Source organism: Callionymus lyra, chromosome 5, assembly GCF_982586985.1.
Source record: "Callionymus lyra chromosome 5, fCalLyr1.hap1.1, whole genome shotgun sequence".
Lineage (NCBI taxonomy): Eukaryota > Metazoa > Chordata > Actinopteri > Syngnathiformes > Callionymidae > Callionymus > Callionymus lyra.
The window spans coordinates 7,850,028-7,871,532 of NC_141822.1; the positions used below are offsets into that span (position 1 = coordinate 7,850,028).

The following is a 21,505-nucleotide window of genomic DNA, read 5'->3' on the forward strand; positions in this document are numbered from 1 at the left end:
GCGTCACATCTACTTGCACCACGCCTGAGTGGTACAGGGCCAGACGTGCCGGCGTCAAGGGTGTGTGTTCTGTGGGCCTCATGCCTCTCCTGCCGCCTGAATGGCAGCGTCACTTCAGTCGCTCTGATGGAAACTGAGCTTTTTTTTTTCTGCCTCAGTCGCTCCAGCTCCGACCCGCCATTGTTCTCTGTCGCCGTCTGTGTTGTTTCAGATTCCAGGTGGCGCAGGTGACTCCCTTTTGTATTTGTTTTGGCTCGCAGGAGTCTGTCTGCGGCTGAACTTTCACAGTAATCCCCGTGAACGAGCCGGTCTTGACGACAAAACCCGCCGCCGGCTGAATCACGGCTGCAGGCGCCACGTTATCGTCACCTGTAGTCAATATAGTCCAGTGCAGTTTCTCTCTTTTGCTTTTCTTTCCCTGCATTCTTTCTTGCCAACCTTATTTTCCCCTCCATTTATTGGTTATATCCTTTTCTTCTTCCCTTTCTTTTCCTCCTTCATATCACTGTACTTGATAGTCTCTCAGTAGTCTGCAAGAATCTCACTTTTTAGTTTGAAAACTTAGATATTTAAAGTAAAAAAAGAATGATACAAATACACAACTTGTATCTAGCAGTCCCTCGTCTACTATATGATAAACAGAATACGCTGAATAGTACATTTTTCACTCCTTGTTCTCTTCATAAACCTTTTCCCAAACTTTGATTTACACATCCTCACACAGTTTATACGCTCTAAAAAACCCGGCATCATTTAAACGACATTTAAATTCTCAATGACTACTCACCCTGCAACATGTATTACAGCTCCTCTGATCATGCTGCCTCCCCACCCTCGTCTGCTCGTTCTCCTTCTTTTTTTTAAAAATTCCGTGTACCTTTCTGTCCCGTTAGCATGTGAGGCTTGAAATAAAAGGAACTTTTAGAATGAAAATAAAAAAACGTTGCTGACAATAATTGATAAAAACTACAACACAAGCTACAAAGTAACTTGACTATGACCAGAGTCGCTTTGACAACTGAGACACTGAACAAGATTTAATATTTAAGATTCAAGCTTGTCTTTGATCAGCATAAACTGCATGATAACAAAATGATTAAGGCATGAAAAAGGTCATCAAACAAAGAAAAAAAAGGCAAATAAACAAATAAACACGTCAAATGATGTGTTCGACCAAAGGTCATGGGGATGAATGATTATAAACAGGTGAATTTTTCTTAACCAGCTGTTCTTTAAGAATCTGTCCCGGAGTCTCGTGATGCTTGTTTTGATGTTTCTGTCACTTTCTTGGTGTCTGCGGTTTAAACTAGGGGTGGTAGAAAATATTGATATTTACTTGATTGAACTGACATGTCGTCCTTCTTCTTTAAGATTTTAAAAACACTTAAAAATGACGATTAGTAGACAAGTCTCGACCCCGGAACTCCGATGACGTGATCAGGTTAAACTGTCGTTGATGATCTAAAATATTTAGATTACAATTAAAAATAATGATAATAATTTTGTGGCCACAAATTATTATAATTATGTCATGTCTGGGGCTCCGTAGTTTTGATATTCGAAAGCACTATATCAATTTAAAAAAAAAGAAAATTAAAGTGTGTGTAAAATAAAGATCATTTGTGTTTTTGATTTAAAATCAAGATTTTAAGAAGTTTAAACAGTCCATGTTCTGGTTGAGAAGGATCTGATGGAGCGCTTTGATGTTCACTGACTCAATCTGGATACAAAACACAGTGATACCATTGGAATGAGACATAGAATCATAGACAAGGAATTTAAATCGGTTAAGATTCGCAGTACTGTATAAAAAATATATTGTGTAGAAGGTAAAATGCGATATGGTGACGGATCACTGTATTCTTTGTTGCATAACTACTAAAATAAATAGATGTATAGATAGATAAATAGATCAGAATAGATTAGAAATTGGGTTATTGTTGCGCAACCCTCGGTATATCCAAGCGTTTCTGTTTGTCATCTTTGTTTTGTTTGTCTGCAGGTGGCTTGTGGAGCGTCTTTACATTGGGGGGAGCTGGCAGCAAAGCGGGGAATGAACAAGAACACAATCCTTTACCGTTGTCCAATCAGAGCCTCTTGTTACTGTTGGTTCTTGCCAATCTGACAGATGGACCCGACTGGCCGAACCCCTACCGCCAGGCTATCATGTGTTTCCGCAACACGCAAGGTAAAAGATACACGCCTGTAATTAAAGTGATCTTTCCCGTCACGCTTCAGGTTCTAGAAGTCGCACAAACGCGTGGATGCAATTCATATCTTTTCCTTCCTTCCAGACACGTTGTCGATGCCCGCGGAGCAACCGCACACTTTCCAGATCAACTTCAACAGTCTGTACACGGCGCTGTGCGAGCAGCAGAACTCCGACCAGGCCACGCTTCTGCTCTACACCCTGCTGCACCAGAACGCCAACATGAGGACGTACATGCTCTCCAGAACCGACATGGACAATCTGGTGGGTTTGGACGGCCGCGAAATGTGCAGATTGTGAACAGGCGTAGTTCCGCCCGCATGTCGACTTCCACTCCCTTCGCTTTGTTTTTCTACATCTTCTCACTGATCCACCAACGCGTCAACAACCTCGACCCACAATTACACTCGTTACATAATAAATAGGAGTTAACGATACATTGTCTGACTGCGTATAAATGGGTCATTCGATGAAACGTGTGCATAAGAAATAGTTCTCGTACAAACCGTTTCTGGTTATGTAAGTGACATATGATGCAAATAAATCGTTTGCAGAGTGAGGCGTGAATCCCTGTTAATGTTATCATTTACATTATGACCCAGTTGTCATTTTCTATAGAGTAAATTAATTCATCTTCACTCCCAGTAACATAGAAGATTCACTCAATTTGATAGTTAACCTATACGTATAGATCAAAGCGTTTTCCTGTCGTTTAAAATGTCCATAGTTTCAAATAAGAAATTTTAGATTTTGGTATTTAATTGGGGATTAAAGTGTATTTTGCAGTTTTCTTTACACTACACTTGTCAGTTTTTCTATTTTATGATCAGTTACAGATCAAATCCCCTTCTTTAACCCTTGTGTTACCTCAGGGTCAAGTTGACCCAAAGGCCCCCCCAAAAAAAATGTGTTTGAGGTATCCCTTGTGTCTGGGGTCAGCCTGACCCTGAGACAAGACAAGAGTTAACCGCCAAGAGAACCAAATAAGTCATAACAAACTTTGCAGGAACGCACCTACTTGATTCCCCTTAATCCTGCAATGGTTTGTGTAATGTAGAAAACAGTGTCTCTGTAATAGGCGTTGTGTTATGTGGGGGTGATACAGTGATAATACTGAGAGACAGGCATGAAAGTATTTTTGGCTTTTTGTAATGCCAATTTCTTCATATCAGAAATAGAAAAAAAGCCATAGCATAGTCTCAAGAACATAATTGAATCAGGAAATGAATGGAAATCTAGTTCAAAATATATATATAATTTTTGCCGTTTCTGTGCTTGACTCTCTGTAAGAAACGGTTAATTTTCCACGTCCCTGATAATAACAATAAAACTGTACAATTGTATTTACAACAAGCTCAAGTACCCCGCGTTGCCCTAAGGTTTTTATAAGATACAAAACTTTCAAAAAGATGTTTAAAACGTTTAAAATGCAAATGTAATTTAGTTTAAAATATTTTATTGTAGCCTTAGTAACATGCTAGCATGGACGCAAAATGGGGCTAGTTTCATTTTTTCAGGCGATCACAACAGATTCTAAAAACTGACAATAAAGCTGCTAAAAGAAGGACAAAAACTTGAGGACTTGAGACTTTTAAAAGACAGTTACTTGATAAAGTAAATGAAAGACACACTTCTAATGATACAGGACTAGTTGGTACTCAAAGTAAAGGAGTTCATGGCAAGCAGTTTGAGTCCAAGAAGTTTTATCAATAAAGACGATTAAAAATGACACTTAATGTCAATTAAACAATAACTTAGATGAAAATGTTATCTTCTGGAGAGCTCATGGAATGGACCAGACACACACACGTCTATGAAGTTTAAAATCAATCAATACACACATTTTTTTTCGATCCAACTCTCGAAAAATACATTGATTCTTCAGTGAGAAATGAGTCGTGGATAATGATTTCGTTACACGTTCATGAACACTGTAATTTCAGGAGGGATTTAATTAAACAGATTTCCCCCTTTTAACCCCCGAGAGTGTCGGAGGTCGTCTCCGCATCATCTTCGTGGGATGGATGGATAGAATTTCATGAAAACTATGTGTCGGCGACAACAGACCCGCTGTGATGCTTCAGCTAAACTCTTACTTATTAGTTTCTTCTTTGCGTTATTAGCAAAAATGCTTGTTCTTGCTAATGTAGCGACCGATGCTAACTTGTATTCATCCAAAAAGACACTTAAAAACATCCAAATACATCCATACTGCTCGTCTTTAACGTCCATCTTGTATCGAAGACTCGACATTAGAAATAGTTCTGAAAAAACCTATACATTTTAAGCTTTTTTTGAAGCGTAAGATCCCATGCTAACAATGTAAATTATGCTCACTGACATTTACAATGCGTTTCAATGAGGACATACAAACGTAAATTATAGAGAAATTAAAGGTCTTTTAAACAATTCCTAATGTGGAGGCTTCAATACAAGAGGGACGTTACAGACGAGAAGTATTTGGATGTTTTTAAGAGTCTTTTTAAGACTAAAATTAAGTCAAAGACAACTGAGCTCCAGTCGCTACATTAGCATGGATATTCATTTTTGCCTATAACTCTAAAAATGAACAATGTTACTCTGAAAATAACTACATTCCTCTGTCGAGATGAGAGTGAGTAGAAAATGGGAAAAAAGAAAAACAAACATTCTTCTTAAAATATCACTTTAACCAACAGGAATTGGATATTAATTGGAAAACAAAGACCAGCTTTTATTTCATTTAAATACATCCATTACCTTATGGTAAACCCACAATTTGAAGTGAAATGACCAAATAATTATAATATAGTTTTATATATAATAAAGTAAAAAGTAATAAAAACCACCAGCGGCCTCATGGGAAATCTACCTGCCTCTGCTACGACCAGATACCAAATCAAGATCCTGAAAATGTCCATTTCTTCCTTCAGTCGTTTATCACCGAAACAGAAGAAACTGAAGGAAAAGACCTTAATTGACGTCACTGCAACGATACTGAGCTTCCTTTTGTTTCTCTCAGGTGTTGCCCATCCTGGAGATCCTCTATCATGTGGAAGAAAGAAACTCCCATCACGTCTACATGGCCCTCATTATCCTCCTCATCCTCACGGAGGACGACGCGTTCAATCGCTCCGTCCACGAGGTGGTGGGTGGAAAAAAATCTTTCTTTCTTTTTTCATTCATCCAAACTTTTGAAGGCTGGTCATAGAAAGTCGATTCTCATGCTTCAGGTGCTCAAGAACGTGTCGTGGTACACGGAGAGGACGTTGACGGAGATCTCACTGGGAAGTTTGCTCATCCTCGTGGTGATCCGGACCATCCAGTTCAACATGACCCGGACCAGGGTGAGCCATCACGGCCGAGGTGTGACACCGATCACGCGTAAACGCTTGTGACTTGTGTTTGTCCAGGACAAGTATCTACACACCAACTGCCTCGCCGCGCTCGCTAACATGTCGGCGCAGTTCCGCTGCCTCCACCAGTACGCCGCGCAGAGGATCATCAGGTGAGGACGAGCGACGGCATCAGGAAATGGATGTTGACAGTATTGTACACAACACGGGATCTTAATGCTGTGTGTTGACTTTATAGAATAGAATGATGAAATAAACATCAATAAAATAAATTCAGATTAAAAATAATCACAATAAATAAAATGAATAAATATGTGCTTTTATCGAATTTTTAGGTTCTTCTTTGGTATTATCCAAAATATGTTGATACCATACATATCACGATACAGGGACAACGGTACGTTTTAATGCGAGATCTTGTGATACTGTAGTACCAAGTATATATGTGTAGTATTGTCGAGTACTTGACTCTGGTGTTGTAGTATTTACAGACCACATGACTCTTGACGAAGTCGTAACTGCTTTCATTTGTTTTCAAACCAAAATATGTCCAAACATCAGCTTTAAAAGCTGCTGAAGTCACTGTATCCTCTCGTCCTCATTCATCGCCGGAATCTCGAGGAATCTCACTGATCCTTTAGATTCAAAGGGTTTTATAGCAAAAATATGTTGATACGATACGTATCAGGATACAGAGTCTTTGATACAATATATAGTGATATATTGTGGTACTGTAGTAACAAGAATATATTTGTAGTATTGTCGAGTACTTGACTCTGGTGCTGCAGAATTTACAGACTCCATGACTCTTGACGAAGTCGTAACTGCTTTTGTTTGTTTTCGAACCAAAATTATGTCCAAACATCAGCTTTAAAAGCTGCTGGAGTTTATTGTATCCTCTCGTCCTCAGTCATCGCCGGCATCTAGGAGAATTTCAATTTCATTCTTCCTATAGCTGCAGAGGATGTAACGACTGCTGCCATCTAGTGGCCAGAGGTTAAACTGAAACAAAAAAATTAACAAATGTGAATATTTGAATGTTAATTCAAAAAATTCCAAAAGATACATTTTATACACAATATTTTTTAATAAAAACCATAAAAAATATATAATAAAATCACAATTTTGTTTGAAAGCCAAAACAAAATAATATTTTTTTTTTTTCGTAAATAGATGAATTGCTGTTGAATATGGATGGATGGATAGACGAAACAGTAGATGGATAGATGGATAAATGGATGGATGGATAGACAAAAGAGTAGATGGATAGATGGATAGATAAATGAATGGATTTATAGGCGAAAGGGTAGATGGATGGATTGATGGACGAAACAGTAGATGGAAAGATGGATGAATGGATGGATGGATGGATTGATAGGCGAAAGAGTAGATGGATGGATAAATGGATGGATAAATGGATTGATGGATGGATAGATAGACGAAAGAGTGGATGGATGGATGGATTGATAGGCAAAAGAGTAGATGGATGGATAAATGGATGGATAAATGGATTGATGGATGGATAGATAGACGAAAGAGTAGATGGATGGATGGATAAATGGAGGGATGGATGAATAGACTTCATCACCATGATTGTGATTCACATTTCTTACAGTGACGACCAGTAACAACTGAAAAAAGAATCAATAAGGAATAAAAAGCAAAACAAACCCTGAGAACTACGGAACTTGAAAAATCATTAAGATGCATCAAAGGAAAGATGTTTATTAATCTCACAGAACGGTCGCTAAGGTTTCAAAAAGCAACTTTTTCTCGTGCGACAAAAAAGGTTGCAGAGAAATAATAAAACGCATGAAAAAAAATTATCCAACGCTAAATATTTATTGTTTTAAGTCGTACGACACTAGAGCAGAACCGAACATCAAATATTGAGTCGTCGTCTGTGTTGAGAAAAGATTATGTAACTGGAGGGAATTGAGTGAAAGGATTTTCTTTTTTTTTTTGTGAAACACTTGCAAGGACAAGGTCCTACACACACACACACACACACACACACACACACACACACACCCGCACACAGGAAAAGAATGTTTCCTTCCACCGCAAACTACGCACATCCAGTCCGAGCCGAGCTCCCGTTATCTCCCGCCGAGCGTCTCGCTCCATATCTCGCCGCGACTCCTCCGACTCTTTGTTGACGTGTACTTGTCTGTCGGCCATTAATACCGTCTCCATGTCGGATTATCACCGGGATAATGATGATGATGATGATGATGATGATGATGATGATGATGGTCTGGGGTTGGGCGACACTAACTAGACGCTGAGCCTAAAGAGATAAAAGGAGAGGTTTCCTGTCTGCGATTTTTCTAAATTCTGCAATGAGCCCTGATCCGTAATGGACTCTTGAGATAATCACGGGCCGAGACTTCATATTAACCGGCAGTGGTCAGTGGAGTTTCCCAGAAGAAAAGGAGATCATTTCCCCTTCGAGTCTCGTTTGTAACAGCGAGTGTTTGGCGCTTCTGTTTTACCTCGATATTCTGGAACTCCTGTTGTGTTATCAGTTTTATCTTGACCTTTAAAGTATATACCATATTGTAAGTAAGTAAGCAATATTTATTTATATAGCGCTTTTCGAGACCAGGGTCACAAAGCGCTTTAACAATCAAAACAATACTCAAAACAGTACATACTTCAAAGATCAAGACAACACCGAGAACAACACAGGAGTTCGAGAAATTCAAGGAAAAGCCTGAACAAATAGAAAGGTCTTAAGATGTTTCTTAAAGGAGTCAGTAGATCCATCAATCGCAAAGAGAGAGGACGATCGTTCCAAAGCTTAGGAGCAACAGCCTGAAAAGATTTCTCTCCTCTGGTCCTGAGTCGTGTGCGAGGAACCATAAGTAGATTCTGATCCACAGACCTCAGAGCCCGAGCTGGGGTGTAAGTCTGGATCAGATCAGTGATGTAAGGAGGAGCCTGACCATGAATAGCTCTGAAAGTAAGAACCAGAATTTTAAAGTTGATCCTGAAAGAAACTGGAAGCCAGTGAAGAGTTTTAAGGATCGGAGAAATGTGAGTTCTCCTACTTGAGCGGGTCAGAATTCTCGCTGCAGAGTTCTGAATCAACTGCAGACGAGACAGATCCTTCTTGTTAAGACATATATTGAGTATTGTTTTGATTGTTTAAGCGCTTTGTGACCCTGGTCTGGAAAAGCGCTATATAAATAAAAATTACTTACTTACTTACTTCAGCCTTCGTCAATGTATTTCCAAAGAAGTTCTCCCACAGAATCCCTTTAAAAAAGAAGTATTCACGAGCCCGACCCACGAATAATGGATCACGATGTGACGTCGCTGCTCCTTGAATTATGCAGCGGCGAGATGTATATACGCTGTATGAAGAGAAAACAACCGCACTCGTCCGTGGATGTACATGTCTAATGAGAAATGGATTTCCTCCGGGCGGCGGCGGGTCGGCGCACGAGTGAACTCTGGAGACTGAGATGTAAAACACGTCTTAACGGAAGTAGGCAATAATAATAAAAGAAGATCTTAAGAAGCTCATGGAATAGTTTTTGATGAATGTAATATTCATTAATTCGATTTTTATTGACGCAAGAGGTTCAGAGAGTTTGTTACTGTCTGGATGCTTTGGTTAAAGTTTGATCTGGAAATGATCCTTGAATTGTGTTTATGTTTATTAGTGTTAAATAGGGCCGAGTATCAAACTTGAGTTTTCTTTCGTGACACAGACCCAAATGTGTGGTAGAAGCGAGTATCCAAACGTATTCTCAAGTCTTTCGTTGTCAAGTTTTAAGGAAATGTGTGGATTTTTCTCAAGGAAAAACTATCAAGTGACAAAGGCAATCAAAATCTTGGTTTTTGGCAACTGTAATTTTGTGTAAATGTCACTCAAGATATGTACTTGTACTGTGTCTAATAGGGTTTTTAGAAAACATCGATACTGCGATATATCGCTATAATTATAAAGAACTACCTGTATATAACGATACTGTATCAAAATTAAACAGCAGTGTATCAATTTTCATAATTTTTAACGACTTTCAAATTATATTTCATTTTTTTAATCTTGGCTATTTTAAGGTTTACATTCCAATTAAACATGTTTAAAAAATAACAATAAACCTAAAAAAAACCTAGATGGTGGCAGTCATTACATAAAAAAGAATGATTGGTTGTTGTTCCCGGAGATAACTGAGGACAATCACTGAGGACGAGAGGATACAGTGACTCCAGCAGCTTTTAAAGCTGCGTTCATTTTTGTGTTACAATCCGCAACAGGTGGCAGCATTCATTGCATCAAATGAAGCAATGACATACCGCGATATCCGGTCAATGACTGAGGACGAGAGGATACAGTGACTCCAGTAGCTTTTAAAGCTGATATTTGGACATATTTTGGTTTGAAAACAAATGAAAGCAGTTACGACTTCGTCAAGAGTCATGTGGTCTGTAAATACTGCAACACCAGAGTCAAGTACTGGACAATACTACACATATATCCTTGTTACTACAGTAGCACAGTATATAATATCATGAAACGTATGGTATTTCCAGATTCTTTCCTATTCACAGCCATAATCTCAATATTGATTGTCGTGATATTGTCGGTTTTCCTTTTGTTATAAGTGTGTCTTGTGAAATTGTTATCGTTTAGGAACCTGTATTGAATCAGTACCGTATGGTATCGCAGATGTTTGATCAGTACTGAGCCCTAGTGTGAAGAATATAAGGAAGTGTTGTTCGTATATACGATGTATACGTCAGTCTGTCAGTGTCGGTTCATGTCCGTCAGTGAACACGAGCGACTCAAGGTCACGAAACCCTTCCAAGCCACGTGTCCGTCACTGCCTCATGATAACCCGGAAACCCCGAGCGGGTTTCCACACTGGCCGATTGTTGGGGTCAGCCACAGGTGGAACCCGATAGCACAACGGGCCCCATTAAGGCTTGTTTACAAGGACCCTCGACGTGGTCGAGACCGTCCTACATCTTGAGCAGTGGTCGTGAAAAATCCACGGGAATATCTTCATTTGGCGAATGAGTGGGTAAAGACAGCTGATGGCATCGGTGTCGACGGACGAACAGGTGTAGCCTCGGCTCTGTTCGCGGTCCTCGACTCGTGTTATTGGTCCGTCGCGTACGATTGATTGATGATGTTGACATTCCTAGAGATACACGGATTCCATGCAGTTAACAAGAGATGGTCACTGCTGTTTCCTGTCGTCAACTTTAATTGATTTTTACCTTTATTTTGACCAAAGATCTCTCTTTGTCTGAAGCTATTTGAAGGATGTTTTCCAGAAGTCTTGACAAACAACAGAGAAGAAAAAACACACAAAATCCTGACTAAAATAAAACATGATTAAATCAGTGCAATATTAACCTTTTTATGTTGGAACAACATGTTTTGTTGTAAATTTAACTTAGTTTTAAAGGTGCTCGCTGAGCCGACTATATTTAGTTTTCATCATTTTTCAGTCATTTTATTTTATAGGTTTTTTCTTTCTTGTTTTTTTATATAGTATCGGAAAATTAGAATTTAACTGCTTTTCTACTCACTCAATAAACATCTAACCATGTGAAAAATTGATGATAGTTTTCAAATACAATCTGTAAAATACACAAAAAGAACATTTTCTTTATGTGCCGAACCCTGTGTGGCTGACATCATGCGTATGGACGTGAACTCTACTCTGCACTCTTGTAAATAACTAAGGTCCTCCTATATGGAATGTATGATTTATTACTTGTTGTCATGTCTTCTCACACTGGGTATGATGTACACAAAACAAGCCATAAAAACACTTGCAATACACTCTAGTTATATTGAATTTAAAAAGATGTTTTACGATATAGAGGTTATTTATTTCAATCTCATCCGTTTCTGAAAATCATTTGAAGAAATGTGTACATCATATATTTACAAACGTATACTTTTAGGGTACGATTAAATATTTTCAGTTGTCGTCAATTTCCAACACCTGAAATCATACATGTTTGTTTGTGTATCATAAACACACAATTTGGAGAATAGTTTTTCAACTGTAATAAAACAGTTTTTACTTTAATCAAACCATTTAAAACTTTAATCAAACAATGTTAAACTGTATTCAAGTCTCATCTGTATTTGAACAATTTTAAATGTTTTGAACACATTTCAATTTTAATTGAACAATTTTCAACTGTATTTAAACGTTTTTTTTCTCTGTATTAAAAACATTTTTAAATGAAATCAAACGATTTTGAACTGTAATCAAACATTTTTAAATCAAATCGAACCATTTTTAACTGTATTCAAAACATTTTCAACTTCAATCAAACATCTTTCAAGTGAAATCCAACAAATATTTGTATATTTTAACTGTAATTTTAATATTTTCAACTGTAATCAAACCATTTTTCATCCGTAATCGAGTAAATTTCAACTATAATCAAACAATTGTTTAACTGTATTAAAACATTTTTCTCTGTATTCAAAACATTTTCAACTAAAATCAAACACATTTCAAATGCTTTCGAACATTTTTCAATTGAAATTAAACTATTTTCAATAGTAATCAATTTTCAGATGAACAGACAATATATTTTTGAGACAAAAAGTAGCAGAGATAAGAATAATTCTTATTATTTCTGTACCTTTGTAATAGTAAGTAAGTCATTTTTATTTTATATAGTGCTTTTCCAGACCAGGGTCACAAAGTGCTTAAACAATCAAAACAATATTCAATAAAGTATATACTTTGAGGATCAAGATAACACTGATAACACAACAGGAGTTCCAGAAAATCAAGGAAAAGCCTGTATATAACGGTTTATAAATACAGTCAAAAGTACTATTTATACATGAACACATATGTTTCCAGGAGAAACAAATAAACTTCTTATTTGGGCATATAAAATGAAGATGTGCCACATGTGACTGTAACAAAAACTCTAAACAGTTGTGGGCTAAAACCTACTATTTATTATATATTTACACTTCTATTTCTACTACTATTTCACTGAACAGAATATTTACCTTATACTTACATTTATGTGTTGTATTTATTCACGTGAGCATTAAACGTGTCGTCTTTAAAGTCAGTCATACTTTTGGCGTCGACTCTCAGAACCACATTCTTCAACTGTCAAAAGCTCAGATGTTTCTATTGCAAACCGACTTCATGCCAAAGAGCTTCCAGGTTTCAATTGAGTGTTGATGGAAATGCAATCGCTCACTCGTCGCCTCTAACTTATTTACCGTCTGTCTCTCCTGCAGTTTGTTTGCTCTGCTCTCCAAAAAGCACAACAAGGTCCTGGAACAGGCAACACAGAGTCTGAGGAGCAGACGGGGAGACAACACAGCCCTGCCTGACTATGTAAGTCCTGCCTCGGCTTCTACATTCAAGCACATTTAATTTACACATGTATATATAATCATTACTTCCATGACTTTTGTCCGTTTTATCCAACAATTTCTCTTGTTTAAGTTTAATAACCAAGTGTTAAACTTCATGCTTTAAGAGCTTCATTGGTTTATACATAATATCAAGTGTATTATTATGGTAATAAAGGTATTAAGTCATCCATCTTTAACAAAAAAGAACGTCAAAGTCAAACTAACATAAACTGAGCCGCTGCCCTTTATAGTGCACTCAGACCCGCCAGCAATCTCTCTCTCTCTCTCTCTCAAGTTTTTATTAATATTTAAATGAGTGGTTATGCATCAGGGATTAGATCGACGCCCTCTGTACGTCGTCGCTCCCCAAGGTTGCTTTTAACATTAAACTCCGCCTTGACCCGGTGTCGTCCTCCGGGGCGCGAAGGTGGAAACCCATCACCGCCAGGCAGCCTTTTCCACGCGTCGCCGCGGATTTATTGGAAGCGACGGTTGACGTCCGTGTCACGGATCGCCATGATGCGTCCGTGGCTTCATGTCCGAGTGGTTTTCTGTATTCGGCTGCACAGGTCCTTCGTTTACGGACACATGGACCCAAGACGGATTTATTTTTAAATTAAATTGACTGAACATTTACTGGTTGATAAACCGATGTTTATATATATATATATATATATATATATATATACACAGTATATGTCACAGTACAGATTGGAATCCAGTAGGATCTGGAATCCTAGTACTAGTGGATATGATTCTTTTCCAAAACATTTTGATGTAATCCTGGAATGTTGATGTTCTGGTAGAATTCCCATTTGTCTTAGGACAGATTGGAATTCCAATATTCATATCCCAGTTCAGTAGTAGGATTCCAATCTGTACTTTGACATATATATACCCGAGACACAGAAACAGTTTCTTCCCCACAACCATTTTCGTAATCTGTACCAATTTGTACTAGTAGGATTCCAGATCCTACTGGATTCCAATCTTTACTCTGACATATATATATATAATATATATAATATATTGTATTGTAGAAAGAAAAGAGCATTTTCTTCCCATTTAATTTGAGAAGTCATCTAAGCATCTTGAAGACTTAAATTAAACCTTCAGGTAACTAAACTACTTGGTCTCATCTATTAGAAGAAAGAGGCTCAAATCTTCCCTCTTTGGAATTCTCCTCCAGCTTTACCTGGAAGAGAAGTTCTGGATTATCAGATCAATGATGACACAAAAATACATTTAACTTAAGTTTAGTTTAGTCATAACACCCTTAAAACGCTTCATTAACTTAACTTTAATTTAGTTTTTTTTATAAAAAGTAATTAATAAAATAACTTTTAGTTAAAGTAAAATGTTATTTCAAAGGTTGAATATATATATTTTTGGACTCATTTTGGCTATAAAACAGAGTTTAAAGTATACAATTAAACACTAACAGATACTGGATATTAAGGTAAGGTAAGGTAAGGTAAAAACTTTATTGATTAAATTGTTTTTTCCAACAGCTAGCAATTTTCCATAAACAATACAAAATAATAAATAAAAATAAAATAAGAAGAAGAACATAAAGAGAAAGAACAAGATGATACAATCTAAGTCTAAAGATAAAGACAAAGAACAAAGATCAAAGAAAAACAACAAAGACAAAGGATACAAAGACTAACATAGAACAGAACATCCAGATACTTTCACTCCACTCCTGCCCCCGAACTCAGAATTGTACAATTTAATAGCCCGAGGAATGAATGAGTCCCTGAGTCTATTAGTGTTGCACCTGAGTCTGTCATATTACATGTTGCTCAAGGTTGTTTGAGATTTTGAATGTACTTCATTGTTTATTGTTAATATAACATAACATTTACTGTTAATATTTTGAGAAGCACTTTCCTACAAAAACTTTCACATTTGATTAGAGAAAGTATTTACTCATTTATTTGCTGTAAAAGCCAGAAAAAGTATTGTATCTTTAAAAGCAACAATATATTGTTGTTACTACAGTATTGCAAAATATCATAATATATCGTATCGTCACACATGTATCGACTAACGTATCGTATCGATATCCCGGCGATGACTGAGGACGAGAGGATACAGTGACTCCAGCAGCTTTTAAAGCTGATGTTTGGACATATATTTGGTTTGAAAACAAGTGAAAGCAGTTACGACTTCGTCAAGAGTCATGTGGTCTGTAAATTCTGCAACACCAGAGTCAAGTACTCGACAATACTACACATTTATTGTATATATCCTGGCAATGGCTGAGGACGAGAGGATACAATAAACTCCAGCAGCTTTTAAAGCTGATGTTTGGACATATATTTGGTTTGAAAACAAGTGAAAGCAGTTACAACTTCGTCAAGAGTCATGTGGTCTGTAAATACTACAACACCAGGGTCAAATACTCGACAATACTACACATATATCCTTGTTATTACACTATCACAACACCAGAGTTAAGTACTGGACAATACTACACATGTATACTTGTTACTACACTATCACATCACCAGAGTCAAGTACTGGACAATACTACACATTTATTGTATATATCCTGGCAATGGCTGAGGACGAGAGGATACAATAAACTCCAGCAGCTTTTAAAGCTGATGTTTGGACATATATTTGGTTTGAAAACAAGTGAAAGCAGTTACAACTTCGTCAAGAGTCATGTGGTCTGTAAATACTACAACACCAGAGTCAAGTACTTGACAATACTACACATATATCCTTGTTACTACAGTATCACAGTATATGATATCGTAAAACGCAACTTTATTTCCAGATTCTTTCCAATTCACTGCCATAATCTCAATATTGATTGTCGTGATATTTGTCGTTTCTTTGACGTCAGCGCCGACATGTCTCGAGTGTAGTTGAGTGGAAGACCTTCGTTCATTTCGCTTAAACATGTTTTCTTTTGTCGATGTGGGTTGTTGTGGAAACACACCTGAGCCCGCCGTCTAATCACGGCAGTGGGCGCCGCCTCCGCCTTCAGGTCCGTCTGTCTAGGATTCCGTCTGGCTGTCTCATTAGATTTGCCTTTCCTCCCGGGAGATGGCGTAAACATACTTGTGCGTCTGAGTGTGTGTGCGTGTGTGTTTGGGGGTTGAAAATGCACGCCGCGGTCCCCAGATATGCCCTGAGGTATCGGGGTAACATGAGTGGAACTGAGTGCTCCTTCAACCACACAGGAACAGGCTGATCAGGCGTCTTCGCCGCAGACGTCCATGTGCATCAAACGCACGACCAACGATCTTCCAGCCTCGCCTCGCAGTCGTCCTGCCTCCAGGGCGGAATGTAACGCCGCGTCCTTATTTATACATACATGCATAAACACTTGGTATACATGTCTGAGAGACGGGAGGAAGGAAAAAAACCGCGGAGAGAGATTATTTTTCCGTGATTAAATCCGTTGCGTCTTGGACGTCCGCCCAGTCAGCTGTTCTCGGAGCCGAGTGCACTCGGAGTGACGGCATAAGGAGTGACAATAATAAGGCAAACACACGCACATACACTCGCGCCGGAAGGTCAAAGTGTCGGGTCAGCTGCTGCCTTTTAAATGAGTGTCGGGCTCAAGGGCACTGGTTGGATTGTTTGTTTGCGTTGAGAAATGTTTGTTTTCTAGAACGGATTCTAGTCTCTCGGACTCGGTGTGACCTTGATTCCTACGATTATTATCGTGAGGAGAAGTTTTTATGTTTAATTCACAACCAGCGACCGCTCGGAAAAAACACATGGAAGTCAATAGAGTCTCTAAGGTCTGCAGAACTAAAAGCCATAAGTAAAGAAGGTAAAAGATTTATGCTTAAGATGAGGACCTCCATCTTGACATCCATGTGACATGTACATTCTTTAGCGATATGGTTTCTTTTTAAAAAAGTGTTTTAGGGTGATAAAGAGCAGCCGCATTATGTATTATCAGTATGTGTTTGTCACAATAGTTACAATCAGTTTCCTCGTGTACTTTTGTATGCATTAATGCTAAATGTTAAAACATTAAAATCTCTCAGAAAAATGATTATTTGTCATAAAACGATTCTTATTTTACTTCAAATGTGTCTTTTCAATAGTAAGAAAGCCACTAATAAGACGTCCTTACGAAATTAAAATCTGTTATTCTAGAGTATTCGTTTGTCGATTCTTCTTCTTACTTGTTGAATATAGTTTTAAATGACCTGCAAAGAAACATAAAGGAAGTATAAAATAATACATTTAAATAGTAAATGTTAATATAATAATGACTTTCTCTTCGGTTTTTCCCCTTTGAACTATGCTCTTAATATTTTCTTTATTTCTTTGAAATTTGTTCATTCTCTTTGCACTTTGTTCTTGCTTTCATGAAACTTCTGTACCAGACGGATATGTTTGAAATGTGATGAAATGAGATTTTAACATAGATTAAAAAAACATTTTAAATGTCTTCAAACTAGCTCTTTCAAACGCAGTTATAATCAGTATTTATTTGTTTACTCTGCAAGAATAGGGTTAATATTCGTGATAGTGATACTTCCATGCGATTACTTTACTTCAAATGTATCTTTAAAACTCCCTAAAGAAATGAGATACATTATTCTACAATTCTGGTTAATATAATCTAACAAAAAAGATAGATTCTCTTGTTTTTTAATTACAAATTCCCCTTAGAATACTTGTTATTTGTTGTATACAGATTTAAATTAGCTGGAAAAAGATACAAAAAGGAATTGAGGAACATCTTTCTTTACTAGTACTTGTTCATATATATCATTTTTAACAATATTTTTACTTTTAACTGTCTTAATACTAGCTCTTTTAAACACAGTTACGATCAGTATTCTGATGTACTTTTATATGCATACATGTTAGTTTGAATCATTGTTTAGAAAAACATGAAGATCTTGTGTAATAGGGGTTAAAATTGGTGAAATAATACTTCCATGCGAATATTTTACTTTAAAGTTATCTTTAAAAATGTAAAAAACACACATAAAAGACTTTCTTACTAAATGAGATGTGATTCTACCATTTCGGTAACAAAATAACATACATTATAATACATGTAATACATTTTCTTAGTTTTTAAGAACGAATTCTTGTTAAAGTACAAGTTACCTGCACTTAAACACAGTTACAATCAGTATTCTGATTCAGTTAAGTTTATTTTAAAAGGACAATGTGCAGATGTACTTTTAAATACATTCATGTTAGTTTGAATCATTGTTTACTCTTCAAGAAACATTAACATCTCTCAGAGTAATGGTAAGTATTGTTTAAATGATTCTTCCATTTCATTATTTTACTTCAAAGTCATCTTTAAACTGGTATAAAAAAAAGCTAAAACATTGATGACAGAGTAGGCTTGACTGGCTCGTACCTGCTGAACCCACATCTTCCTCACCTTAACAAACATTACAGGTACAAACAATCGTCTCTATTTCTAAATCCTTAATGAATTCTTCGCTGCTTCCTGCAACCATTCTTTGCTTCTTCATCACAGCCTTTGTGCTCGTCCTCTTTGTTGTGTCTATCCATGTCTTGCCTCTTGGTTTTGTTATCAAAGACAAAAGCCTGGAGCGGCTCTGACAGCTTTCAGAACGAGACGAGGGAAAGTAGTTACGCCTGTATTTTCTCTCGCGCCGTAGATCAAATCTGGATGGACTATTGTATTTCCAGCCCATACGGGAGTCAAATAATGGAAAAACCATCGCACACCTTCGCCTCCGCGGAGACATGGTCGGTGTTCAGCCGCTTCAATGACGGATAAATAAAGCAATATTTATGTGTTTGTGCTGGACATGCTTGTCGTTCCTGCTCCTGGAACATCAACGTCTTCTATTCAGATGATTGATCTGGACTTGTAAGTGATGTTTCAGCTTTATCTGGAGAGGCTTTATTAATTTAGAACGACAAGGACGGATCCTCGGCTACATTTTACATTGACTCCTAACAGATGCGCCCGATCCATTACTATATTGGAGCTGGCACCACGTACTGAAGGGGGAGAGGAACGACAGGTTCTTCTGGGGCCTCCATACGAACAGTGGAGACCAGAAAACACTTCAAAATACACGTTTATTTTAAAGGATTTAAACATTTTCTTTAATAAGTCTAAGAATAGAAACACATCAAATAAATGACTGTGGAGATCTTGAACAACAATCAACAACTGTTGCTTAGTTTTGTTTTATTTTTCCGTCATATTATTCGCAACTTTTGTGGCTTGACGGCTCCTCACAAGAGCCACAGTTTATAATGTGGCCCCTGGTGGAAATGGTAGTAGTTCACCCCTGAATTAAGGTATTAAAATCTTTTTTTTTTATAAACAAACTGTATCCTATTGTTCTTGTTTAAACCATAGTTTGATTTAGGAACTTGATTCCTGTTTTGTTTCTTTTATTTAGCACTTATTTGCTCAAAAGTTCCTTACTTAGTAGAATACTAATACAATACAAATATAGTTTAATCTCCTCATTACCATAGTTTTAATCCCATTTGTATTTTTTTAAATAAAGATTTAGGACCTCATGAAGTACACTGGTACCTCGCCAGATTGTGGGATACCCAGTGTTTTTACTGATTTAATTTCTTTCTGCCCACGGTACTACATTTATAAATAATATATGTATATATCAAGCTGTAGCTCCTCGTCATTGTTACAACCATGTGATTTATTTGAACAGGTTTGTATTTAAACTCTTTGTTACCGCGTCAAAAGTGATCCACAGTTGTGATTGGTTGGCTGGGCGGCAAAGCAGTTACGCTATGCTATTCAGTTATCCGTTACTTGGAGTTGTGTTCGGAGTAATGGCACCTCATATGCAATTTTAAATACATTTTAGTTAGTTTAGTGGAAGACGGAAAATTAAATGGCCATTTATTCATGGTTTTCGAGCTTTATTCCCGCAGTATACGCTGTTGATGTCATAATTAAAAACTTCATTTTCACAGCAGCTTTCAAGACTGTGTACACAAAGTACTTTACAGGTAAAGTAGGAACACAAACTTCGTGTAGACGTGAAGTTTACAGCTGATAAACCGACTTAAAACATTGCTCAAAACATTAATATTTTTGAGTGAAAATGTTGGAATTGTGTGTGTGGATGAAGACGGCTCCAGGGCTGGTGTGTGTGTGTGTGTGTGTGTGTGTGTGTGTGTGTGCGTGTGCGTGTGCGTGTGTGTGCGAGAGCGTGGGATATGTAGTGACGGTGGGTGCGAGTGTTGTTCTGACGAGCATCTGGAAACAATGTCGTGCGGTGGAGTCTGGCTCTGCGGAGGGAAGCCGTGTTCCTTAAATGTGGGATCGTCCCGGACGTGTAATCGCCGGAGAGGAAGACGTTGAAAACGTGGTGACAAAGTTTAAGCTGTTCGGTTTGAAGTCGCCGCGTTCTGGTGGATTAATAGGTTTTTTTTTTCTTACTCCTGCTTCTCTTCCACTCGATGCCTGCCTCCCCGTCGCTGTCTGTCTCTCCACTCTATGTACAGACATGGAACGCCTCCTTTCTCGGCGTCTGCTCAGCGTCAGGAGAGTGACAGGTCGGGGCCCCTCGCGCCCCCGGGGGACAACCAAAAAGGCTTCCAGTCTTTGGCCCCGGCTGCTGCTCTCCTCAACCCTCTCCACCGCTAATTGTATTTCCCTCTTTCGCTTTGATTGAAAAGACACCGCGGCTCCGGACGCACAAACAAACAAGGCGTTCTTTCGCTGTTGGGTCACCGTTTGTCGGTGGAGCGAGCGTGGCTTCGCTCGGGCGTGTTTACTTTAATGCACACAAGCACGTCCAGGACCTCCCAGTCGGTGTTTACACGAGCTGGGTCGCGATGGCCGCCGCGACCGAGACTTGGACTCGCCCGAGACGAACGGAGAGAATCTCTCGGAGCGATCGTCTAAATATAGACGACGCTTTAGTCGGAACGTGGTCAGATCGTCTTTCCCAGCTTTTATTGTCTGATTTAAAGTGTAGATACAGCCTAGTTAGGAAAGGATGAAGGAAAAAAAGATCATGACCAATATCATCACATGTTTGTCAAAATTGTTGTTTGTTTTTTTTGCCTAAATCATGTCCTTTGCAGGCCAGCTATGATCTAATCGACGACATTTGTTATTACCCTTTTAGGATAATGGCCTTAAGTGTATGACTTAAGCAGATTTATTATGTCTAGGTCAATTAGTTTTCCAAGCTGGAGCCTGTCTTTGCACAATTCGACATATATTGATAATTTCACTTAAATAGTAAAGTAACAAAGGATGGCTATAATAGTAATAAAACTGTGTGTAAATTGTGTTACTTAAAATTATAGTTCACCCCCAACTACTACTACTACTCACCCTCATGTCGACAAAGGGTTGGGATTATATTCAGAGTGATGTGTTCTTTTTTGAGTTATAGACAAAAATGTTTGTTCATTTTAACGTAGCAACTGGAGCTCAGTTGTCTTTTTTCGAAAAAAAGACACTTAAAAACATCCAAATACCTCCATATACTGCTCGTCTGTAACTTCTCAATCTTTGATTGAAGCCTCGACATGAGGAATTATTTTGGGTTTTTTCAAACTATAAAAAAGTCTATATTCTGAGCTAGTTTGTTGCGTGGATCCATCACGATAAATCTT

The 21,505-nt window shown here is 37.9% G+C and overlaps 1 protein-coding gene across 1 annotated transcript in view; it reads left to right on the plus strand.

Annotated features, from left to right (window-relative positions):
- dym (dymeclin) overlaps nucleotides 1–21,505 on the plus strand; it is an 86,485-nt gene that overhangs the window by 29,713 nt on the left and 35,267 nt on the right. The window contains exons 9-14 of the mRNA XM_087790683.1: nucleotides 2,003–2,188; nucleotides 2,295–2,473; nucleotides 5,211–5,336; nucleotides 5,422–5,535; nucleotides 5,602–5,696; nucleotides 12,794–12,893. Of these exons, the coding sequence (XP_087646809.1) occupies nucleotides 2,003–2,188; nucleotides 2,295–2,473; nucleotides 5,211–5,336; nucleotides 5,422–5,535; nucleotides 5,602–5,696; nucleotides 12,794–12,893 (800 nt within the window). The remainder of the gene's footprint in view (nucleotides 1–2,002; nucleotides 2,189–2,294; nucleotides 2,474–5,210; nucleotides 5,337–5,421; nucleotides 5,536–5,601; nucleotides 5,697–12,793; nucleotides 12,894–21,505) is intronic.